Source organism: Prionailurus bengalensis, chromosome D4, assembly GCF_016509475.1.
Source record: "Prionailurus bengalensis isolate Pbe53 chromosome D4, Fcat_Pben_1.1_paternal_pri, whole genome shotgun sequence".
NCBI classification, from domain to species: domain Eukaryota; kingdom Metazoa; phylum Chordata; class Mammalia; order Carnivora; family Felidae; genus Prionailurus; species Prionailurus bengalensis.
Genome location: NC_057359.1, coordinates 73,462,521 through 73,487,551, shown reverse-complemented (window position 1 = coordinate 73,487,551; position 25,031 = coordinate 73,462,521). Strand labels below are relative to the sequence as shown.

The following is a 25,031-nucleotide window of genomic DNA, read 5'->3' as shown; positions in this document are numbered from 1 at the left end:
TTGTTAGCAGGGGTGCAAAGCTGGCATATTCGCACTGCTGGTAGGGATGTAAACTGATGCAGTAAGGCATTTGGGCAGGACGTAACAAACCTTTAAATGTTTTACACTTCTTCACTCCATAATTCCAGTTGTAAGAATTTGTTCTAAGAAAGTAATTAGTGGTACGTACAAAAATGTGTTTTCAGGATGATCACCATAGCATTATTTATAATAGAGGAAAATTGGAAACAGTCCAAAGAAATGTCAACTTATAAGACATTGAATAGGTTCTGGTAGAGTCATAACGTAGTATTTTATGTAACCACCAAAAAGTATTTTTAGGATTATTTTATCTTTGTTTTGGAGAATGCTTTAAAAGAAATACTAATACTAAGTAAGAAAAGGAGATTGTCAAATTGGAGTATTAATTTTGTTTAAAAAAATAGAGAAAAAAAGCTGTCTTGAAAAAGGAACTAGGAATAAATACATCAAATTATGAACTTTTACTTTTAGCTGGTGAGACTACAGGTCATTTTTATCTTCTTTATCCATTTCTGTATTTGCCAAGCTTTGCATATTACAGAGTACATGCATTCTATAATCAGAAAAAAAGATGTGTCAATATTGTTAAAAAACAAAATTCAACTGAATAAATTTTAAAGATCTTCCTGACTTTATTCAGTGATTCATAAATTGGGCAGCCTCCAATCTAGCAGATAGAAAGGAGCTCTGAGGAGCTGAAGAAAAAGGACTCTTACAGAGAGAAGGAAGTAGGAACGAGGAAGTTACAGGAGGCAAAAAAGCAAGATCGCTATTGCAGGATTACTTTCCTTTAGTGGGTGGCAGGGGTCTATTATGCAGATTGTCTGACTTGTGCTGAGCTGGGAACTCCTGATTAACTGGTTTAAGATTCCGTTTCAGGGAGAGCCAAAACTATGAGTTAGTCTCCGTTTGGTGCCCTGGGGCTTTGGCATAAGTGACTCCATTTTAAGCTTGTCATCTTTTTAACAATACAAAAAGAAAGAAAGAAATCAAGCAAGGATACTTTTGAAAGTAAGTTCTTGGTTTCTTGTCTTTACCAGTGTTCTCCCCACATTCATGTGGTGAGTGTAAATATGCAATTTTCTCTTAATATACTGTTTTATTTAAAAAAATTTTTTTAATGTTTATTTTTGAGAGTCCGAGCGTGAGCAGAGGAGGGGCAGGGAAAGAGTGAGACACAATCTGAAGCAGGCTTCAGGCTCTGAGGTGTCAGCACAGAGTCCAACGCTGGGCTTGAACTCACAAACTATGTGATCATGACCTGAGCTGAAGTCAGATGCTTAACCGACTGAGTCACCCAGGCACCCCTAAATATACTGTTTTAAAACACTAATGTTACCCTGTACCCTGCAAAAGTTAAGTAATGGATATGACCTGAATATCATCATAAATTTTCTACCCCAAAATAAGGGCAGGAGAAATAACTTTATTTATGTTTATTATAGCTGGCCAAATATTGGAGAAAAGAAAGTAGATGGGATAGGACCTTGCTGTGTTTGGAGTGGAGGCAGAGTCCTGGATTCTAGTCCTAGGCTTGCTGCTATCATTGTGTAAGACACTGGGGTGCTTAGAGCCTCAGTGTCCTCATCCCCAGATGAGGTCACAGGGTTGTTTTGCAGATCAGATAAGGCTAATGGTCATGAAAGCACTGTACCACTTAACTGTAAAATGTAAACAAGAATTTTGAAGCCCCTTTAGTGGTTAAAATCAGTTTCAGCAAAGACATGAATGACATCTTTTGTTTTTTTCTTCATCTTCAGGAAATCCGGCAACACCAAAACCAGCACCCAGTACAACAGGCACTTCCACCGTATTGGTTGCAACAGCAGTCCATGCGTATCGATAGTAAGTAGCTGAGAAGGAGTGCTCTCTGCAGTTAGGGTTAGGTGCCCATCTTTTCTCAATAAGCCTCTGTTCATTGTGAAATAAACTGCAGTTAGGCTGCACAGTCCTTCCACAGGCGAAGTATCAGTAATGCTTTTGAACATTTCAGTTCGAGAATTCGGTATGTAAAACCCTGAAAAGCCGTTATCTTGTGTACCTTGTGTACTAGGAAGTGCTTGTACCCTCAACAACTGCCTTCTTAAGTGCTGAAAGAAAGCCACTTCACTGAGATATTATGAATAGATATTTAGAGAGTAAAGAAGTTGTAGAAGAGCTTTAAATTACGAACTGCTCACCTGTGTTGTCTTCTTGAGACTGAATGACTAGATTCCCCACTTCTACATGGCAGAAGAGAAAGCTGAGTTTAAAGAATTATTAGTAATACCTGTTATTTTTCTTGCTTCTCTAGCACAAATGGTCAGTATGTAAAGCAGGGCAAGTTTGGTGCTGCAGTCCTGGGGAACCACACAGCCAGAGAGGTGAGAACTCTTGTGTGTTTTCAGGTGTCCCAGATCATACTGTTGAGCTGGTTTGTACTTACGCTTGCCCAGTGTCTCACGTATCAGAGGATTAGAATGATTGTTTGTTTGTATTGAATGTGAATTTTTAATACAAGGTACATAGTAATAGTTATAGTCCTGTCTTGCTTACTATTGTGCATTAAAACAAAGCAACCATTCAGTATTTTAAGTTTGACCTTTGTGTTATGGAACTAGCTTAAGACTTTGGAGAGTTTTAGAGTAAACCATTTACTAAGGACAATCCTTTGTTAGGTAATGAACAACACTTAGTGTTCTACTTAGAGCATTCTGTCTTTACACCTGAATTAATGACTGGTGTTTATCCTTTGAAAGTTTGACAATGAGTTGGGTAGTTGATCACACAGAATACTATTGGTTTGGATCAAAAAGAAGATATGGCTAGCAGCCCCGAGACTTGATTTCCTTGTGTGGGTTGTCTCTAGCTTCAAGTTCTGCTCCAGAACATTTTAAACGTTGGTGAGAGCAGCCTAAGAAATTATGGAATTTCAGAGGTCCAGTGAACTAAGGGCCATGCTCCTGAGACACTCAGAGACCTAGATAAGATGGCCTGTTCAGGTAACTAATGTAATAGACAACACTCATTTGTATTAAAAACAAACAAAAAAGTCTAACTGGATATTTGGAAACACACATAAAAATCGTGGGACTAGAATAATGAACCCCCAGAAACCCATTACTAGGTTCTAACAGTTATTAATCTTGTTCCATCGTTTTCTTTTTTTTAATGTTTATTTATTTATCTTGAGAGAGAGAAAGAGCGCATGCTAGGACGGGGCACAGGGAGAGAGAGAATACCAAGCAGGCTCCATGGACAGCGTCACAACCATGAGATCATGACCTGAGCGGAAACCAAGAGTCAGACACTCAACTGACTGAGCCACTCAGGCTCCCCTCTTCTTAGTTCATCTTAATTCCAGCCTGTCTTCCTTCTTCTTAGTCTTATTTTGACTACATCTCCAGCATACAATTTTACCTGTAAATACTTTAGTATATATCCCAAGATCTTTTTCCTAACATAACCATTATTCAATTATCACCTAAAAAAACCCACAATAATTTTTTGATCTCATTCACTACCAGCTAGTGTTCAGATTTACCTGATTCTCTCTCTCTCTCTCTTTTTTTTTTTAGTTTGTTTTAATCAGGATCTAATAAGGTCCATACATTGCAGTTGGCTACCATGTCCCTTAAATCTTTCATTCTCTCATCCAGAGGTACATAGTGTCTAACTATCCCTGATTTTGTTATGTAGTAGCCATCCGTGATTATTATCCAGATGTATTAATTCATTAGGAGTTGCCATTGGATTTTAAAAATCTGGTATTGAGACTCCACCAGCCTTCAGCCCCGATAAGATGCAGTAGGTTATGGCAAGCAGCAATTCCCACTGCAACAATTCTAAAAAAGCAGATAAATTGCAAAAATTATATTTTAAAATTCACTGGAGAGCTCTAGAAAAGATGTGGACTAGAGGAACTAAAATTTCAAAGAGGGAAAAGCCGATGAGCCAAGTATTTCCTTCTCTTGGTTCTTTTGCTGATGTGCCTAGGGGTGGACCAAGCATCAGGTATGGCCCAATCAGAGAGACCTCTTGGGGGAAAGAGATACTGGCAGAAGCTAGAGGAGCTCCAAACACAAGATTAGTTTTTCCCCATGGGACATTTGCAGAATTCTGGGGTGGCGTGGAAGTCCAGGGGCTGTGCCAGAAAGGCAGAGGGAAACTTCTGTCATCTTGTGGTGCATAGGAGATAAAGTCCTACTGTAGGGGGAGTACCTGTAATAAGCAGCAAGCAACAACTTTCATCTCAATACATTTGCTAGATTTTGAACTTAAGGGGGAGGAGAACCCAGCTCAGAATGTCTGATGGGAAGAACTTTCAGGACCAAGGAGTCAGAGACCTTCTAGGTTCTTAATCAAAAGTCAGGGAAGATAATGCTTGAGATAGAGACAACCCAGAAGTAGATCAACTCTTGATAAATCTATGAATCTTCCTTAACCAGTTCAGCCTATAATTGGATTGGATTGAGGTGATCACCCTTACTCTATCTGCCTAACATAGGATAAGGAAAGTACTTTCTGGTACCAGATTGTATGTGAGCCCCCAAGTTCTTCCCTCCCCTCTGGAATTGAATTGTAATTATTTGCTTAACTATGATTTTGTGTGTATGTGGGGGTGGGGGGGGCTGTGGGGTGGTAAATATAAATGAAACAAAATATTTTCAGGAGCACCTGGGTGGCTCAGTCTCAGTTAAGTGTCTGACCCTTGGTTTTGGCTCAGGTCATGAACTCACAGTTTGTGGGTTCCAACCCCGTGTCGGGCTCTGTGCTGAGAGTGTGGAGCCTGCTTGGAATTCTCTCTCTCTCTCTCTCTCTCTCTCTCTCTCTCTCTTTCTTTCTCTCTCTCTGCCTGCCCCTCCCCTGCTTGCTCTGTCTCTCTCTCTGTGAAAATAAATAAAATTATAAAAATTAAAAAAGAGAGAAAATATTTGCCGTTTCAACCATTTTTAAGTGCACAGTTCAATAACATTAAGTACATTCATGATACTGAGCAGTGTTCACCACTGTCTATTTCCACTTTTTCATTACTCCAAACAAAAAACTCTGTCACCTTTAAACAAACTTTCCATTCTCCCTTCCCATATCCCCTGGTAATCTTTAATCTTTTCCTTTTTTTAATATTTATTTTAAGAGAGAGGGAGGAAGAGGGAGGGGCAGAGAGAGAGAGAGAGAGAGAGAGAATCCCAAGCATGCTCTGTGCTGTCAGTGCAGAGCCTGACGGGCTTGATCTCACAAACTGTGAGATCATGACCTAAGCTTAAACCAAGAGTCGGCCACTTAACTGAGCCAACCTGGCATCCCTCTAATTTACATTGTCTCTATGAATTTGTCTATTCTAGATATTTCATATAAGTGGAATCATACAATATTTGTCATTTGTCCTTTTATGTCTGGCTTATTTCAATTAGTGTAATGTTCTCAAGATTTATCCATGTTGTAGCGTGTTATCAGAATTTCATGCCTCTTCAGGGCTGGATAATATTCTGTTGTATGTAGGTAACACATTTTGTTTATCCATTCATCAGATGATCGACATTTTTGGTAGTTTCTCCCTTTCAACTGTCATGAATAATGGTACAGTAAACATTGGTGATTATCTATTTTCAGCTCTTTGGGGGATGCGCTAAAGGTGAAATTGCTGTGTCTTATGGTGATTCTGTTTAGCTTTTTGAGGAGCTGCCAGACTGTTTCCACAGCAACTGTACTGTTTTACATTTTCACAAGCAGTATGTGAGGGTTCCAATTTCTCTAATACCTTGCCACTATTTCATTATTTTTCCTTTTTTAAAAATGGCCATTCTAGTTGGTGTGAAGTGGTACTTTTTTGTGGTTTTAATTTGCATCTCCCTAATGACTAATGATGTGGAGCATCTTTCTATGCACCTGTTGGCCATTTGTAGATCTCTTGTCACCCCTCATACCAATGGAAACACTGACAAAATAAAGACATTGCTAATTACAGTAAAAGAATAAGGCCAAAATGAGAAGCGATTAAAATGGATATAATTTAAAATCGAAGCTTTCAGCAATCAACTGAGTTTTGAGTTTTATGCCTCTTTGAAGCACAGCCCCTGACATCTTACTGCTGATTTTGTATTGCCTTTTAACTTCCGTTCTCTTTTTTTTCTGCCTATCTTTACTTGAATACAGTATAGGATTCTTCTTTATATCAGTCAACAACAGCCAGTTACTGTTGCCAGGATTCATCTGAACTTTGAGCTCATGGTAAGACTTCCCATGTTGGAATCATTAGCTCCTTTGGGAAGGGTTTATAGGAGAGATTGGTCTGTGCGTACCTGGTAGGAATTAGATCTACTATTTCAGCTCCTGGACATCTGTGTGGATGTCTTAACAGAGCCTGTCAAAAAAGTCTCTTGCCTGCCTTCTGGGAAATGGACCAAGGGTGGTTGGTGGAGGGCAGGAGGGAAGAAGAAAGTTCCCTATGTCTCTTTGGGTCCACTTCAGTCAAGGCCCTTCTCAATGAGTTTAGGCAGTCAGATGATGCACTGCGCTACCTGTGGTTGGGTTATCCTAGTATCTCTCCTTTCCCCAGGTTCGGCCCAATAACTATAGCACCTTTTATGATGACCAGAGACAAAACTGGTCCATCATGTTTGAGTCGGAAAAGGCTGCTGTGGAGTTCAATAAACAGGTAAAACCATCTTATTCTTATTGTGAAAAGCCAAACACTAGTTTGGATTTCTCTTGATTTAGGAAACTATATGGGAAACTTATAACCTGCTATGTGTTGTTAGTGACAAGCATAAAAAAAAAAAACCACTAAATTTGTCACTTGAGCTTATTGTGGCTCAGAGAAATAATAGGAATGTTTATTGAAATTGCTTGAAAATGTGACTTTCAGAGCAAAAAGGCTTAATGCAAACTTCTTTCAAACATTTTTCACTTTATAAATTATTTTAAGGGATAAATAAAACTATCTTTCAAAAATAGTGTTTCAAAAGAACTTTTATAATGTTATATGATCCTTGTAGAAAATTTAGAAAAGCATTTTTTAAAAAATCACTTGAAATCTTAGTGCCCGAAGGAACCACTATTAATATGTTAGATTTCTTTTTTTCTTAAAAAAAAAAAAAAATTATTTATGTATTTATTTATAAGGTTTTTTTTAACATTTTAATTTCTTTTTGAGAGAGTGCAAGCGGGAAGGGGTAGAGAGAGAGGCAGACACAGAATCCGAAGCAGGCTCTCAGCTGTCAGCTGACATGAGCCTGATGTGGGGCTCAAAACCATGAACTGTGAGATCATGACCTGAGCTGAAGTCAGATGCTTAACTGACTGAGCCACCCAGGCGCCCCTTATTTATTTATTTTTAAGTTTATTTATTTATTTTGAGAGAGAGAGCGTGAGGGAGGGAAGGGCAGGGAGAGAGGGAATCCCAAGCAGTTTCTGCACTGCCAGCACAGAGCCCAATGCGAGGCTCAAACTCACGAACCATGAGATCATGACCTGAGCTGAAACTAAGTCAGAAGTTTAACAGACTGAGCCACCCAGGCCCCTGTTTCCCTTTTTCTATGGGTAATATATGTAAATAGGCATATTCCTTTAAGAGTTCAATATTTTGCTTATTTTTTTTAACAATGTATAATGCATTTTTCCCCACCTCATGAAAAATTATTTGGAAACATTGTTGAAAGCTGCATAGTATGAATGTTCTTGAATTTATTTAACCATTCCCTTACTTTTAGACATTTAGGTTGTTTTCAGTCTGACATGATACTGTAGCAAGCATTGTTGTATATAAGTCTGTGTCTTCTTTTTTTTTTTTTCCTGATTATTTACTTGCGCTAGATTTCTAGATGTGGAAGATTGTGTCAAAGAGTCCAAATATTTTTTGGTTCTCTAGACAGTTTGGCATACTGCTTTTCAGAGAGATTATAATATTTCACATTCATATCTGCTCTCTCACTATACCTTTGCCAACATTTAGAAATCACCTTTTTCTTTTAGTCTGGTTTGCTTGGTAAAAAATGATGTCTCGTTGTAATTGATTGCAATTACGAAATCTTGTTTTTTAACTCTATTTATTTATTTTGAGAGAGAGAGAGACTGAGTGAGCAGGGAGGGGCAGAGGGAGAGAGAGAGAATCCCAAGCAGGCTCACCACTAACAGTGCAGAGCCTGATGCAAGGTTCAAACTCACCAACCATGAGATTATGACCTGAGCCAAGATCAAAAGTCAGATGCTTAATTGACTGTGCCACCCAGGTACCCCATAAAACCTTTCTTTTAAGAAAATGAGTAGCAAATTTTTCATGTGTATCATGTTTTAAAATGACCATAATTATTCATGAAGATGTGTCTGACTCTTTTGTCTAAGATTTGTGCTAAGATAATATGACTAAATCTGTAAGTAGTGAAGATGCAAATTCTGGGAATGCAGCATGATTTTGTAAATGGCCTTTTTTCTAGTTTGTCTTTAGAAATGCCTTTTGAAAGTGTTTTAGAAGCCCTCCTTTCTTTCCTAGGTTCCTGAACACTGAAATAGTAAAATCATCAGAGTAATGCTAGCTAATGCTTTTTGTGTACTTACTATTCTTTGCCAGGCACTGTGCCAAGTGCTGTGTTTGTATTAACTACAGATACTCCAGACACAACTACAGATAGTAACTACAGATACAAATACTGTATTTGTATTAACTAAGTTGTATAACTTAACTGCAGAGTTTTTATCTCCATTTTACAAAATAACCTGTATGAAATAAGGTTCACAGAAGTTAAGTTATTTGGCTGAGGCCATAAGTTAACAAGTGGCAGTTGCCCAGATCTGTACCCAGACAGTCTGACTCCAAAGCCTTACTCTTAAGCACTTTGATTCCTGGCAGGATTACTGACTTCAGAGTGGTTTATTCCTAAACACGTAATCAGTTTTGTTAGTGGACAGCACTGTTTAGAAAAGAGCATTAACGATAATATTTCCTGAGCTCGAACTAAGTTTATGCTGCTTTGATTTCGTCTCACAGGTGTGCATTGCCAAGTGCAATAGCACCCCTCCCTAGATGCAGTGCTCTGCCAGGACCTCGTTGTAGTGGAGGGCCCTGCTGTAGAAGTTGGAGATTCTTTGGAAGTGGCCTATACCAGCTGGCTCTTGCAGAATCATGTGCTGGGCCAGGTAAGGAAATGTAGCCTGCAAGTGCTTTTGTAACTGAAATAGCATGAGGGCTCTTCATACGTAAAGCATTACTGCTGTGAATTGCTGCTCTTGGCAAATAGAAATCTTTCAGGGACGCTGCTCTGACTGCTTTTGGTGTATAGTCATGAAATGCTAATATGTTCAATCTGTTCGGTGCCACCTGGTCTCATCTATTTAGAATGGAAACCAGTTTCCTCCTAAGTATCATTTTTGGTAATGGTTTGTGTGTATGTCTTTGTCCTTCTATACTGGTTTCAAACTTGAATTTATTCTGATGGGATTAGGTCTTAAAACTTGTATTAGCAATAATCACACCTCAGATAAACCTCATTGGCTATGATACTGCCAACTGCACAAAGCTTAAAACTTCTTTTTAGACTTTCCTAACAATTGTTTCTTTGTTTTTTTGTGTGTAATAGATACTGGAAATAGAATGGACTTTTGTGTTTTAATATCATTAAGCTCTCAAAAGCAGTATGATGTGATAGAAAGAACTTTAGACTAAGTCAAAAAAAAATGGACATTCAAGTCCCAATTTAGCCATGATGTGGTCCCTTCTTTTGGGGTCTTTTAAGAACTCCCTACCCCCTCCCCCCCCGCCCCTGCCCAGTATATTTGACATTCCTTATTCCAGGAATACTGTGCTGATCTATATTGACTATCACATTATTATTATTATATTTATTTATTTATTTATTTATTTATTTGGAAATTGGCTGACCTCATTTACTTTGATCAAATTGCAGGTTTTGGATTCTACTGCTAACAAAGATAAGCTGCTTCGCCTGAAATTAGGATCAGGAAAAGTCATCAAGGTACAGTGTTAACTGTGTTCTTTGTATGACTGTATTAGTTTCAGTGGGCTTAATTTAGATTAAATTTGTGAAATTTCTAGCCTGGGTGCATTGAGTCCAGCAAGGTGTGGTTAAAAAGTAGGAAAAATAAGTTCCATGTTATCTGGAAAACTACATGGGAAAATTTAACCTATGAGAATATATTGAAGATGGGGACATTTTTTTTTTAACAATTTTTTTTTTTTTTAATGTTTATTTTGAGAGAGAGAGACAGAGTGTGAGCTGGCGAGGGGCAGAGAGAGGGAGACACAGAATCCAAAGCAGGCTCCAGGCTCCTTGCTGTCACCACAGAGCCTATCGCGGGGCTCGAACTCATGAACTGTGAGATCATGACCTGAACAGAAGTCGGGTGCTTAACCAACTGAGCCACTCAGGCAAAGATGGGGACATTTCTTTAATTCCTACTGTTTCTTTTTCATTGTGTTACTGTGAGGAAATTATTAAGTCCTTCTTGTAGCCTCATAGGGAGAGAAGTGAAACTGTTTCTTCTAGAATTGTATCATAATGGGTGATTTTTATCTGTCTGAGATGCTTTGAATCATCATTTTCCAATCGTTGTGAGCAGCTGTGATATAGCAGGCAGAACACTGGGATTGGAGTCTGAGGACTTGGGTTCATACTGTGAAGTTTTTCTTTACCAACTGTGCAAGTGTTTTATAAAATTCAGAGTATTTTACAAATGTGGGCTATCATTGTGTCAGGAATGTTGAGGTGTTACAAAGTACTCATTGGTAAAAGTACTCATTACCACTCAAGTGACAAAAAGGTTTTCGGTTTTCTTCATAGCTTTGTTTATCACTCCTTTTCTTAGAATCTTTTGGAGACTTTCTTATAGATCATAGGAGTTAAGGCCTGACCTTTAAAGCTAGATAGATCTAGTGTTACATCTTGGCTTAACAATTCACTAATAATTTGATCCTGGGTTAGTTACTTAAGCCTCCGTAAGCCTCAGTTTTCTTATCTGTAAAATGGGGATAATGCTTCTAACCTTATGAGGCTATTTTAGGGATTAAACAATACAGTCCAACTAAAGCAGTTACCAGAGTACTTGGAAAATGTGTTTAATGAATGATAGCTTTTATTTCTCTCTTTTTAAAAATGTATTTATTTTTTACTTTACATCCAAGTTAGTTAGCATATAGTGCAACAATGATTTCAGGAGTAGATTCCTTAATGCCCCTTACCCATTCAGCCCATTCCCCTCCCACAACCCCTCTAGCAACCCTCAGTTTGTTCTCCATATTTATGTGTCTCTTCTGTTTTGTCCCCCTCCCTGTTTTTATATTATTTTTGTTTCCTTCATCTCTTTGTATCTTAAAGTCCTCATATGAGTGAAGTCATATATTTGTCTTTCTCTGACTGACTAATTTCGCTTAGCATAATACCCTCTAGTTCCATCCACATAGTTGCAAATTATTTCTCTTTTTTTTCCCAACGTTTTTATTTATTTTTGGGACAGAGAGAGACAGAGCATGAACGGGGGAGGGGCAGAGAGAGAGGGAGACACAGAATCGGAAACAGGCTCCAGGCTCCGAGCCATCAGCCCAGAGCCTGACGCGGGGCTCGAACTCCGGGACCGCGAGATCGTGACCTGGCTGAAGTCGGACGCTTAACCGACTGTGCCACCCAGGCGCCCCGCAAATTATTTCTCTCTCTTTTTTTTTTTTTTTTAATTTTTTTTTTTTTCCCAACGTTTATTTATTTTTGGGACAGAGAGACAAAGCATGAACGGGGGAGGGGCAGAGAGAGAGGGAGACACAGAACCGGAAACAGGCTCCAGGCTCTGAGCCATCAGCCCAGAGCCCGACGCGGGGCTCGAACCCACGGACCATGAGATCGTGACCTGGCTGAAGTCGGACGCTCAACCGACTGCGCCACCCAGGCGCCCCAAATTATTTCTCTTTTAATATCATTCTCTCCTCCAGTTTCTCTCATTATCTAAGATAAGCGTATTTCATCTAGCCCCAAATATGCTGGCTTTTACAAGTGAATAGAAGCAGTATTCTAGATATTCTTATAACCTGTGGGGGGTGGGGTGGCAAGGGGAATAGTTGAACTTGATCTCTCTCTAGGATCTTTAGAGGTCCAAATCTGAAAGTGTGGATGAGAGGATCCTAATCCCAGCACTTCATTTTGTCTTATGAGAAGGCTTGTGTCTGATAAGCTTTTCCTCTTGTCTGATTCCTGAAGGCCTGGGAGGATGGGATGCTGGGCATGAAAAAAGGAGGGAAGCGGTTGCTTGTCATCCCTCCAGCCTGTGCTGCCGGCTCTGAAGGGGTAACCGGATGGACTCAGTCGCCAGACTCAATCCTGGTGTACGAGGTGGAGATGAGGCGGGTGAGTGAAATTGTGCTGTTTTGTGTTTGATGAGTCCTTTTTGCCATTAAGTAAAATGAATAAATATGTTTGAAAAACAAGTTCAAAGACTTTTTATTTTATTTTTTATCTTTTAAAGAGATGGTATAGTTGGAAAGAGCTACAGCTTTGGAATCTAAAGACCAAGGTTTATGTCCTTCCTGGTGCTCTGTTGAGTCTAGAAGAGGTAGTGACTGAACAAGTCAGTTCTCTACACTAACTTTTTTACTCTGTCTGTAAAATAGTGGTTCCTATCCAATGTACGTGATTTTTGCTTTAGTATTTCCATGGCTACAAATTTAATTTATTTTGTCTCTATGTTTACATAATAATGCAAAGATATCTGTACATAGATAGAGATACTTAGCTTCCTCTCTCTGCCATGTTGTTTATAATAGTAAAAACTGGAAATAACTTAAATATCCATCATTAAGCAACTGGTAAGTTATGGTTTTTCATGGAGTGGACTTTTATGCATTTCTTACAGAATATGCAAAATCTGTTGTTAAGTGAAAAAAGCAAGTTGCAAATTAGTATGGATAGTATGATCTCGTGTATGCATGTGTATGTAAATATATAAAATATTTATGAACAAACATATATAAAAATGTATATACACATACACATGTACATATGTATGTCTGTATCTATACAGATAGATACATGTATATTGCCCATATCTTCATAGGAAATTTCTGGAATGTTAAAAAAAATGATTAAAAGTGACTTTTTCTGGGGAATGGAAATGGAGTTCAGAAACTTTTCTTTTGTACATCCTCCAAAATTTTTGTCGTGAATATGTAGAATTTCTACAATAAAATTTGCAACAAATTGTGGTTAAATAAATTAATGCTCCCCTCCAAAAAAAAAAAAAAAAAGACCTTGTTTGCTTTTACATTGTGTTTGTTAGGTGTGCTAGTGTTTGTGACTATAAAATATAATGTAGAAAATAAAAATTATGATTATCTTCACTGTGGCTGTTCTTTCTGCTGCAACCAATGATATGCTTTTCTTCTCAAGGACTTTCCTAATTGAACACCTTTATCTCTGCTGAGTCATTCCAGCCTTCTTTTACTGATGTGCTTTGAGCTGCCTTTTCCACAGCTTTTATATTCTGAGTTTTCCTTTGACTTTGAGGAAGTCATGATTGGTCTTGGATAACAAACCAGGGCACCTGTGTGGCTCAGTTTGGTTAAGCGTCTGACTTCGGCCCAGGTCATGATCTCACAGTTCGTGATTTCAAGCCCCGCGTCGGACTCTTGTGCTGACAGCTCGGAGCCTGGTGTCTGCTTTGGATTCTGTGTCTCCCTCTCTCTCTGTCCCTTCCCCGCTCACACTCTGTGTCTCTCTCACTCTCTGTCTTAAAAATAAATAAACATTAAAAAAAAAAGATAGCAAACCAATTTGAATCCAGTAAGACTGGCATTTTGTAACCATAAGAAAAAAAATACTCTATATTACTAATAATCAATGAATTACAAATTGACATGCTTATTAAATTGACCAGGCTGATACAGAATGATAATACCCAGTGTGATGAGCATCAAGAGAACATTACACACTACTTGTGGAGTAGAGAGAGAGGAGTTCACCCTTTGTGGTGTGAAATGTAGTGGTGTATACCAAAAGCCTTAAAAATGAACATACCTTTTCTCCAACTGTTTAACTTCTGGGAATTTATACTTTAGGAAAGATTATGTGCAAAGATATAGATAAAAAGTCATTCATAGAAGTATTGTTTATGATGTGACAGGGAAATTAGAAATGAACTGGATGTCTAACAACTAGGAATTGGTGAAATAAATTTTGTAGCAACATATTTAAGACTTCTGTTTCCATAGTCTTTTAGAGACTTTTTCCTGTAGATAATAGCAGGTATGGGTATGACCCTTGAAGTTAGACATACTCTTCAGTAGTTAAAAATGATGTTGTAGATTGGTAATTTAGTAACATGGAAATGTATTACTGAGTGAGCAAAGCAGGTTTCAAAACAATATGGTCCCTTTTTTGTAAAAAATATACAAACACATAGATGTGAAACACTGCACAGACTCTAGCAGTGTTATTGTGTTGTGGTTGGATTACGGATGATGATGATGATGGAGATGATGATGATTGGCTTATCTACATTTTCTGATTTGCTACAAGGGAACAGGTAATGACTTGTGTAGTGAAGAATAAGTAAAAGAAAGGAGGGCAGAGAAGGCAGGATCTCTTTTTTTGTAGCCTGTTCCACCTGTGGTTGATCTCTTCCCAGGTCAAGTTTGCCAGAGATTCTGGCTCTGATGGGCACAGCGTTAGCTCCCGCGATTCCGCCGCCCCTTCTCCCATACCAGGTGCGGACAGCCTCTCTGCTGACCCTGTTGTGTCACCACCTACATCGGTGCCTTTCAAATCAGGGTAAGATCCTGAAGTTGTATCATGCTTTTTTATTGTCCATAGAAGCGATCCATAGAGGGGTTAAGAAATAAGGTGTAGTTGCAAACTAAAATAATTTTAAATAATTGGGAAAAAATGAGATGAGGGAAGTGGGGAAAATATTTCCTTGAAGATTTCTCTGACAAAGAATTGATTAATACTCACAGTCTTTTAAACCACTAACTCAGATGTATATGAATACCTGCCAGACCCTGGAAGAAAATTGGGTAAAAGGCATAAACATAAAGCACATACTCAAGGGGAAAAAAATGGAAATAATCAAAAAAATTTGAATGGAAAATTAGTCATTTTCACCAACTTTCAGAGATTGTGCAAACCGAAGAATGATTAAAATTCTCTTCCACAGCAAGTGAATTGACAAATGTTTTCAAAAAACAGTTTGCTTATCCAGCATGATTGAGACTTAAGATTATGGATTTGGGATTTTTTTTTTTATCTTAGCATATGTGTTACTTTCAGGGAGCCGGCTCTTCGTATCAAATCTAACTCCCTCAATGAACAGCTGACAGTAAATACAGTGAGTATGCAAGTCTGTCTCCCTCACCCCAAGTCTGCTGAAAAGGTTTCATGTGCCTAGGGTAGGATAGACCAAAAAAAAAAAAAAGTTCACTATTTTATTAATTTCCCCTTCCTTGGAAATTAGTATAAATTAGCTTGGGCTTCTACAAGGACAGACCTGTGTTCAGATCTTTATTCTGGTAAACTTGTGGCCTTGAGAAAATTATCTAACTTCTGGTCCTCAGCTTCTTCATTATTAAAGTAGATATAATTCTCATAGTTCCTTTAAAGGGTTCTTGATCTGTTTGTAAAGCACTAAGCTCAGAGCCTACATAAAGTATGCCTTCACTTTATACTTGAGATTTTTATGAAGTTTAAATAAAATAATGTCTGTGGAGGTGTTAGCATTGTGTATGGCATACTGTAAGCGTTCACTTAACATTAGCTTTTGTTATTATCATGATTACTGCTAACACTGTGTGGCTTCACGCTTTCATTGTCTTAGACGAGTCCTGCACTAATTCACCAACTAGTTGACTTTGAGGCAGTCACTGGGCCTCTGTGTTTCTCTGACTGCAAGATGAGAAGACTAGCATACGGTTGTAGTAGAATTTGGATTTGAAAGCCTTTGGGAGCATGAACACTGTTCTTGACTGCTGCCCTGCCTGGTCGGTGAAGGCATCTGAGTTTGCCGCATGAGGATGAAAGCCCTGGGGCCTTCGGCTCCATGCTGGGAAACAAGATAATTGCGTGGAGTGAAACTGATGATTAATTTCTCTCTAGCCCTGGTTTACTTGTTTATAATCAGCCCAAAGCAGGAATTATTAAACAAATAATTGATTTGGTATGTATAACGAGTGATCTCCAGAACCCCAAAACTTGAAGCCAGAGAATTAAGAAAATTGAAAAACGGGGCACCTGGGTGGCGCAGTCGGTTAAGCGTCTGACTTCAGCCAGGTCACGATCTCGCGGTCCGGGAGTTCGAGCCCCACGTCAGGCTCTGGGCTGATGGCTCAGAGCCTGGAGCCTGTTTCCGATTCTGTGTCTCCCTCTCCCTCTGCCCCTCCCCCGTTCATGCTCTGTCTCTCTCTGTCCCAAAAATAAATAAACGTTGAAAAAAAAAATTAAAAAAAAAAAAAAAAAAGAAAATTGAAAAACAATGATAACCTCGGATCTTCAAACGGTCACGAAAATTATTTAGTGTGGGTTCTCTGGTACTTTCTAGGCAGAGCTATTGTTGTCACCGTTTCTAAGCTTCAGTAACTTCCAGTAGACACTTGGTCTTCAAACTTTTTAAAAATTTTCTTTTGTCTTTTACAGTTGTTGGGTTTTTTTTGTTTTTTCTTTTTACATTTATTTATTTTTGAGAGAGAGACAGGGCACAAGTGGGGAGGGGCAGAGAATGAAGGAGACAGAATCCGAAGCAGGCTCCAGGCTCTGAGCTGTCAGCACAGAGCCCGACACGGGGCTCGAACTCACAAGATCATGACCTGAGCCGAAGTCGGACACTCAACTGACTGAGCCACCCAAGCGCCCCAATAGTTTTTTTTTTTTTTTTAATTGAGGCAAAACTCACCATCTTCTTCTTTCTTTTTACATTTAAGTTTTATTTTTTGTTTTGAATAGGTGATTACATTCATATGTTTTGATAATGATCAAAACAATATAAGAAGATATACATTGCAAAGATTCACTCTTGCCCCTAGCCCCATCTACCCCATCCCATCTCCCTCTCCTTTTAGGTAAATGCTTTTATTAGTTTCATATATATTCTTTTAATGTTTTTAATGCAGATGCAAACAAATAGGAATGTATATTCTATTTTTCCATCCTTTCACAAAAAATGGCATAGTATATGTGTTGTCCTCCATGCTTTTTACATTATGGTATATTTAACAGTATCTTTCTGTGTTAGTATACTGAAAGCTTCCTCGTTCTTTTTTTATCTCTAGATCGGGGTATGCCACTGTGTGGTTATGGTATATCTAGTCCTCTTTTGATGGACCCGGCTTTCTTTGATTATGTCCCTCTGATCAGTTAAAAAAATGAGAACATGCGCCTAATATATATCTGTTTACAAATTGTATAAAGTACTGTCCATCCCTGTAATAAATAAGTTTAATATCTTATGTTTTTAACCGCTTAAAATAATCCAAAAATAGAGGTTATGGTCATTTCTTTTTATGCCCAATAGATCATCATCTATATCCTCAGGGTATGTACTCTCCACTCTGAAGGCTGCACTTGAACAGATATAGAGGCTTCTAGCACAGGGACTAGTGTGTAGTCAATGCCAAGTCAGAGTTATATGAACCTGAATTGGAACAAAGAGCTCCTGTTTCCTTCTTTCCCCAAATCTTTTCTGAACATCTATTTGCTGAATTTCTCCCAGGGTTTTCAGAGGGTACTGTCATCTACAATGCCTCTTTCCCTTGATCTGTATATAGTTTTTCACCTGTAAAATGAGAAGAATTACGCCTGGTGGGAGACTTGATTGAAATGAGGTAATACATGTGGAACCCCTGTGTTCATTCCAACATACAGGGAATTATTTTTTACTGCTATTATTAATTGTGACCCGTGTGTGCTTTCTTTGGCAAGACATATTTAATTCTTACTTTGTAGAAGAAATAGTTTCAAATCAACATGGCAGGGGGGCTTACTGAAGGATTTGATTTAAGAGCCAAAGACATAGGACTAAAGTAGTGAGCCTTGATTATAGTGACTTTTGTGACTCTCTTCTCTTTTTAGAATCCTGATACAGTCAAAGCCAAGTTGATCTCTCGGATGGCTAAAATGGGCCAGCCCATGCTGCCCATCCTTCCACCACAGCTGGATTCCAATGATTCAGAAATTGAGGTATGACCCCCTGGCTCTGTTAGAATGAATAGTGCTAATATTTCTACCTTGTGTTCTTTTGGTTAAAATTATTACTTTTTCTGCCTGTAATCCAGAATCATGTGGAGAGCTTATATTCAAAACGATGCAGGTTAGTATTGGTACATGTGTTTCCACTGTGATTAGTACTTCCCCTCAGAAATGGAAGCCATCTCCTACATCTGCCACAAGAACAGGCAAGTTTTAAGTAGTCAGTTTAGCCTTCTTCTAGAATCTCTATTGTCAGTAAAAACCACGCTTGAGGCAGCATGGTGCCCAAACCATGAAAGATGCTCAATTCATATTGGTTGATTGAATGTCTAGATTCTCTTCGGACATGTTGGTGTTCCCACTGACATTACCTTTTGCTGCGGATCGCACTGTTTTGTCTTTCGGGTTTGTATATGGTGTGGTTGTTTTGAAGTTAAAAAGATTTTTTTAAATTTTTTTATTTATTGCTTTTGAGAAAGTGAGCAGGGAAGGAGCAGAGGCCGGGTGGGGGTGGGGGTGGGGGGGTTGGAGGATCCGAAGTGGTCTCTGTGCTGACAGCAGAGATCATGACCTGGGCCAAGACCAGACGCTTAACCAATTGAGCCACCCAGGCACCCCTGAATTTCAAGAATTTTATTGCAATGAATTGTATCAGTTTTTTCCCTATGTCTTTTGCTTTTGACATTATGCTTTGACATTATGTTTTGACATTATGTTTAGAAAGCTTTCTCACTTTCAGATATTATAAACATCACATGTGTTTTCTAAAAGTATTATTTCATATTTTGATCTAAGATTTTTATCCACCTGGAATTTGGTGTATGATATGAAAGTAGCTTAGTTCTAACTTAGCTCTTTTCCTGTTGGTCAGGTCCTTATTGAATAAAATCATCCTCTCTCAGTTGAACTGAAACACATAACAGATTGATTTTTAGGATTCTTTGACTTTGATATAAAACAAAGCAAAGGTGATGCTCTTGAAAAAATTTTCCAAAATAGGCTTTATTTTTCATCATTTTGTTTTATTTCTTCCTGGCAAAGCTCTAAGTAGTTTTGAAGTTCAAATTTTTTTAAGAGTTCTTTTTTTTTTTTTTAAGTTTCTTTCTTTTTTTTTTTTTTTTTTAAATTTTTTTTTTTCCCAACGTTTTTATTTATTTTTGGGACAGAGAGAGACAGAGCATGAACGGGGGAGGGGCAGAGAGAGAGGGAGACACAGAATTGGAAACAGGCTCCAGGCTCTGAGCCATCAGCCCAGAGCCTGACGCGGGGCTCGAACTCACGGACCGCGAGATCGTGACCTGGCTGAAGTCGGACGCTTAACCGACTGCGCCACCCAGGCGCCCCAAGTTTCTTTCTTTATTTTTGAGAAAGAAGGCACACAGGAGGGGCAGAGAGAGTATCTCAAGCAGGTTCCATGCTGTCAGCACAGAGCCCCACATGGGGCCCAAACTCATGAACTATGAGATCATGACATGAGCCGAAATTAAGGGTTTGTTGCTTAACCAACTGAGCCACGCTGGTGCCCCAGGCTCTCAGTAGATTTAATGTTTTAAAGGAGGATAGGATTTCTGGGGCCTCTTGTTATAGGTACTCATTGTAAATAATATAATTAACATAAATAAATAAAGCATTGTTTTCTTCAAAGGCAACTCAGTGTTCTGTTAGCTCTATTTTTTAAATTCCTTTCATTCTGTTGTTAGACATTTAGGTGGATTAGAGCTGCAGTGATGTAAAACTGTCATACTTTTCCAGAAATGCATAATACATTTTTGAGAATATGAGGGGACAAGGGGAAGTTCTAAAGTAAAAGAATGTCAAAGAGATTTCAGCCTTCGAACTGTAAGATAGCAGATCACAGTCACCATATTTTGTGCCCCAAGTTTGTCTTTTCCTTGTACGAATTGGGCAAATGTTCAGAAGATAATTTTGTGTAGAATTATAGTAGAGACCAACATTGCTTTGATTTTTATGAAAAGAAAGAATGGGGGAAAACACTCTAAAAAGAGACTCAGTGAACCCAATCTGTCTGATTTTAAGTGAGTACCTTGAGGTCTGTGGGGATTATTTGGCAGAAGAGGAGAGGCTATACTGTTCCCCGGGTTTCCTTGCAAGAGAACCCTGTTCTCTAGGAACACACTAGGTCAATTTTAAGGTAACTGCTCGCTTGGAAAATGATACATTCTGGAGAGCGGTCACTACAGCTGCTTTAGTCCCTAAAATATCAACAACTTAGAATGTTTGAAGAAATTAACTCTATTTAATTATTTGGTATGATTTATAGGGGGAAGGGATCTCCCACGGCCCACACCCTAAACTCTTGCCTTTCCTTCCTCTTCTTTGCCTAAAAACACTGGGGGTAAGCAGGTTTAGGGTAGACGATCAGCCTCAGTCTTCATTTAAGGACCCAATACATAGTAACCAAAATGTTTGTTCCTGTTTCAGGAAGTGAACACTGTGCGAGGAGCTGGACAGCCGGTGGCAACTCCATCCATGCAGCCCTCTCTCCAGCCAGCGCATCCCGTGCTACCGCAGATGACCTCACAAGGTAAGGAACCTCTCTGGCTCTGTGGCCTTGAATTAAGTCAGCACCAGAGTTATCATCCCTGTTCCTTACATTGTTAGGCTGCATTGTTTTAGTATTGAGAACCGGATTAGAGTGTAAAACTTGTCAGTTTGTCCCTGGGTGGGGCGTTTTCAGCCCTGGAGATGGATTTGGTCTGCCTGCTGTGTCTCCTGCTGTGGGATATTGCCAGTTTCGGAAGTGTGCACTCAGCTAAGGAGACACCCCCCTGCATGTAATTCTGTACTTCCCGTCAGCCGATGGGACCATAGGTCTGAGTCACATGTGCCCGAGACCCCCAGGTTCCTTGTGCCAGCCCGTTGCTGAGATTCCAGTAGAGTTGGTTTCAGGAGAGTAGATGAGGACAGTGGTCAAGTCCGGAGTGTGTTGTAGTATGTAAAGTTCTAGGCCAGACTTCTGCCAGGGAGGGCAGGATGGATAATGGTGAAAACTTTCTGCTTTATCTTAGCACCTCAGCCATCTGTTTCTGGACTCCAGGCACCTTCTGCTGCCTTAATGCAAGTTGCATCTCTCGATTCCCACTCAGCTGTGTCTGGAAATGCCCAGTCCTTTCAGGTAACAAGGTTTTTAAACCACATCAGTTATAAGCTGTAACTTACTAGGTTCTTGTCAGTGTCTTTTCACCTTCCTGCACAGATTGTACCGTAGCGATTCCCCACATCAGAATTTATCACTCTCCCCCTTCCTGAACCGCCACTATCTTATCTCTAAACCAGACAAAGGATCACCTACCTTACAGCTTGTTGTAAAGCAGAAATGTGAGAACAGGCAAAACACCCGGTACAAGGCCTGGCACATGGTAAAGGCCCAGTCAGTGTTTGTTTTCTTTCCTTTGCACATGTCTCCTTGAAGGGCGTATTCAAGTCCTCTGTGTTCTTTTCTATCTAGCAGCTGATAGGCTAACATTTTGCATTGTACTTAGCAGAACTGTTGTAGGTTGAGGGTGGAGTCTCTATGGAGACTCTTTCTCTAGTTATCTTCCAAAAGAGATCTCCTAAAGTAAGTTTTATTCTGTTTCACAGAAGGCAGTGACAGCAGTCTGTCTCCTCTACTGACATTTGCCAGGACAGTGGATTCTTTTTACTGCCTTGACATATTTGGTGGATAAAACATACCCCCAGTAATAAGAGGGCCTCACTTCCTTGGTGATCCATAGGGGAAGGGTAGGAGTGATGGCTGGTGAGCTAGGCCCCATTGGTGGGACAGGGTATGTCAAGAGTGAAATAAAGGCCCAACTTGCCCTCTCCCCACTGCCAAGTGGACAATTACTATCCTATAGCCTGAGTTTTTTGTTTGTTTTTGTTAATAATCGCTGGGTAGGTAGTTTATCTATCCCTGGAAATGAGCTGGATTTCCTTAACTCAAGGAAGAATAACCATCATCATTTAAATGAAAGCTACTGTTTATTGAGCATTTCCTATCTGCCAGGCACTTAACTTACCAGCTGTTAGGAACTTTACATATATATCACTTCGTCTAGTCTACACAACCACCCTGAGTGGAGTTATTATTTTCATTTTATAGTTGAAGGGACCACAGTTCAGGAGAAAATGAAAGCTCTTGGTCACAAGAGCATCAGAATCTAGCAGGGAAGAGTCATCCTTTGGAGACTGGTGGATTTACTTTGAAATCTCAATGAATACCTGTCCTGTGACCCCAGTGGAGCCTCAGCCATGTTTCTTTAGTTTAAAAATTTCTTAGACCATCAGTAGGCCCAGTGGCTGGGAGATGAATCCCTACTTAATTAAATCATACTGTCAGAGGACTGGGGAGGGACCTGAGACACACTTCCCTCACTTTCTGGGCAGGACTTTAGTGATCACGCACCACTGGATGACACAGATCACTCTCCTGCTGCAGTGCCTACCCAGTACCGAACTTGATCTACTCTGTCTCCACCCTTAACAAGGTTGAGTCTCCTTCCAGCTTAATCTCTTTATGCCATCAAAGACAGATTAAGCAGAAAAGAAAGACGTGAATGTTTTATAAACTGGCCATAACTTGGCATTTTCTCAGCCCTATGCAGGTATGCAAGCCTACGCTTATCCCCACGCGTCAGCCGTCACCTCCCAGCTGCAGCCCGCGCGGCCCCTGTACCCCACACCGCTCTCTCAGTCTCCCCATTTTCAAGGTAGGGAGCGGACCCCATGGTTTCTCATCTTCTGCTCCCCTTCCCCCCCGCCGCCAGCCCGTTTTCATATTCACTCCAATAGATTTCTTCCATTTTTTTCTTTTTGTTTTTTAAATAGCTTTCTTGAGAGGGGTGCCTGGGTGGCTCAGTGGGTTAAGCGTCCTGACTTTGGCTCAGGTCATGATCTCACCGCTTGTGGGTTCAGGCCCCGCGTCGGGCTCTGTGCTGACAGCTCAGAGCCTGGAGCCTGCTTCAGATTCTGTTTCTCCCTTTCTCTCCACCCTTCCCCTACTCTCTCTCTCTCTCTCACATAAATCAAGGATTTTTTTCAGTAAAATTACAGAGTTGTGCAACCTTCTCGGCAGTCCAATTTTAGAACGTTTCCATCATCCGCAAAAAACCTGTCATGCCCACTTTCTGTTTTGTTTTTGCATTTTCTCCTGCTAGCCCTTTTACATTGCTCTGTCAGAGTGGTTCTGCAGAGTTTATAAAAAACTGTAAGAGAATAACATGTTGGGGAAAATTGTGAGAAAGCATGGTGACTGGCATTCAGTATCTCAAATGGAAGCTACTTTGTTACCATTTTTAAATTATGAAAATAATCAGCTCTGATAAAAAAGTCAACACAAGAGTATAAAGTAAAAACTTCCTGATCTCCATCATTAATATCCCTGACCGTGGGAAACTGTTGTTAACAGTTACTTGGGTAACTTACAGGTATCTTTCATGCATGTACAAGTGTCGACAAAAAACTCGTTGGTATAAAAAATAAAACAATAAAATGTAAATTTTGTATTAAAAAACGAAAGAAAATGAAATGTACATTTTATGTTTAAAAACCAACACAAACTAAAACGTAAATAGCTGGAATGCTATCCTACCTTCTTATTCCGCAGCTTGTCTTAGGACAGCGGTAAGAAGAAGACAGCATATCCTACAACATAATTATGGTCCCGGAGTGGTAAGGGTTTCATGGATGCTACTGTGTCTGGAGCCCTGCCCCTTCTCCATCTGGGAAACCATCTAATCTCTTCTCCTCTGTGAAATGTTCCCTGCTTGTTAACATCCCTACCTTCTCTCCTCCCACAGACAGAACTGCGTATATGTGTCACCAAAGAGTTAATCTTTGCTTTTCTCTGTGCTCCTTTTGTACCTTGTACATGGTCCATCTCTTGCACTTAAAACACTCTGTTGTAATAATCTGTTTTCCTGTGAGTCTCCCCACCAGACTGTGAGCTCGCCAAGGGCAGAACCAGGTTTCATTCGTTGCTGAATCCCTGGTACCTGGTACGATGCCTGGCATGCACTTGGATGAGTGGAGAAGTAATCTGAGCTGTTAGTGCTATGGCAGACCAGCGTGGGCATCCTTGTGCCCTTGGACCAGACTGTCTCCCTCAATGCATTTTGCAGGAGCATAGCTTACTATTAGCTTTGGAGCCCTTTTCCTCTGTGTTCTCTATATCTTCTCCTGACAGTGTGAATCGCCTACAGCATTTCCCAGTATTTTTGAGATGTTAATTTCTTTCTTTCCTCTGCTGCAAGAGCTGTTGGTTTTTCCTCATACAGTCTCCTCTGCTCCAGTTTCATAAGGTTCTTTTTGGCTTATGTCTGTTTAGGATCCAGTGACATGGCTTCGTTTCTCATGACTGAAGCCCGGCAACATAACACTGAAATTCGAATGGCAGTCAGCAAAGTGGCTGATAAAATGGATCATCTCATGACTAAGGTGACTGAGTCAGGGTTGGGGCTGTGTTGAAAGTAGGGGAATGAACAGGGGGTGCAAATAGGGAGCAACCAAGACTACGGGTAAACTCTTCCTTGGTTTCCTGTATTCCTAGTAGTTAGTAGTTATTTTCCTAGAAGGTTAGTTTTTATTTTGGAATCCAGGTGGCAGAAGAAAACTAGCTTATGTTCAAGATTGTCTCAGAAACTCTTCAAAAAAGTAGTCAGATCTTGGGTAAGTTTTATTTCTTCATTTAAAAATTTCTCACAAAGTCCTTCCTTCCCCCTTTTGTAGGTTGAAGAGTTACAGAAGCACAGTGCTGGCAATTCCCTGCTGCTTCCCAGCATGTCGGTTACAATGGAAACCAGCATGATTATGGGCAACATCCAACGAATTATTCAGGTGAGAGGGATCAAGAAGAGAACA

At 39.7% G+C, this 25,031-nt stretch overlaps 1 protein-coding gene and 1 pseudogene across 1 annotated transcript in view; one reads left to right on the top strand and one right to left on the bottom strand.

The window, feature by feature from the left end:
- FKBP15 (FKBP prolyl isomerase family member 15) overlaps positions 1-25,031 on the top strand; it is a 58,502-nt gene that overhangs the window by 14,860 nt on the left and 18,611 nt on the right. Inside the window, 16 exon segments of the mRNA XM_043565748.1 lie at positions 1,782-1,866; positions 2,315-2,384; positions 6,157-6,231; positions 6,560-6,658; positions 8,987-9,011; positions 9,014-9,135; positions 9,903-9,971; positions 12,201-12,347; positions 14,623-14,765; positions 15,264-15,321; positions 18,054-18,161; positions 20,613-20,715; positions 21,200-21,306; positions 22,768-22,882; positions 24,499-24,608; positions 24,900-25,007. Coding sequence (XP_043421683.1) covers positions 1,782-1,866; positions 2,315-2,384; positions 6,157-6,231; positions 6,560-6,658; positions 8,987-9,011; positions 9,014-9,135; positions 9,903-9,971; positions 12,201-12,347; positions 14,623-14,765; positions 15,264-15,321; positions 18,054-18,161; positions 20,613-20,715; positions 21,200-21,306; positions 22,768-22,882; positions 24,499-24,608; positions 24,900-25,007 — 1,544 coding nt within the window.
- LOC122475542 lies at positions 9,396-9,517 on the bottom strand (annotated as a pseudogene).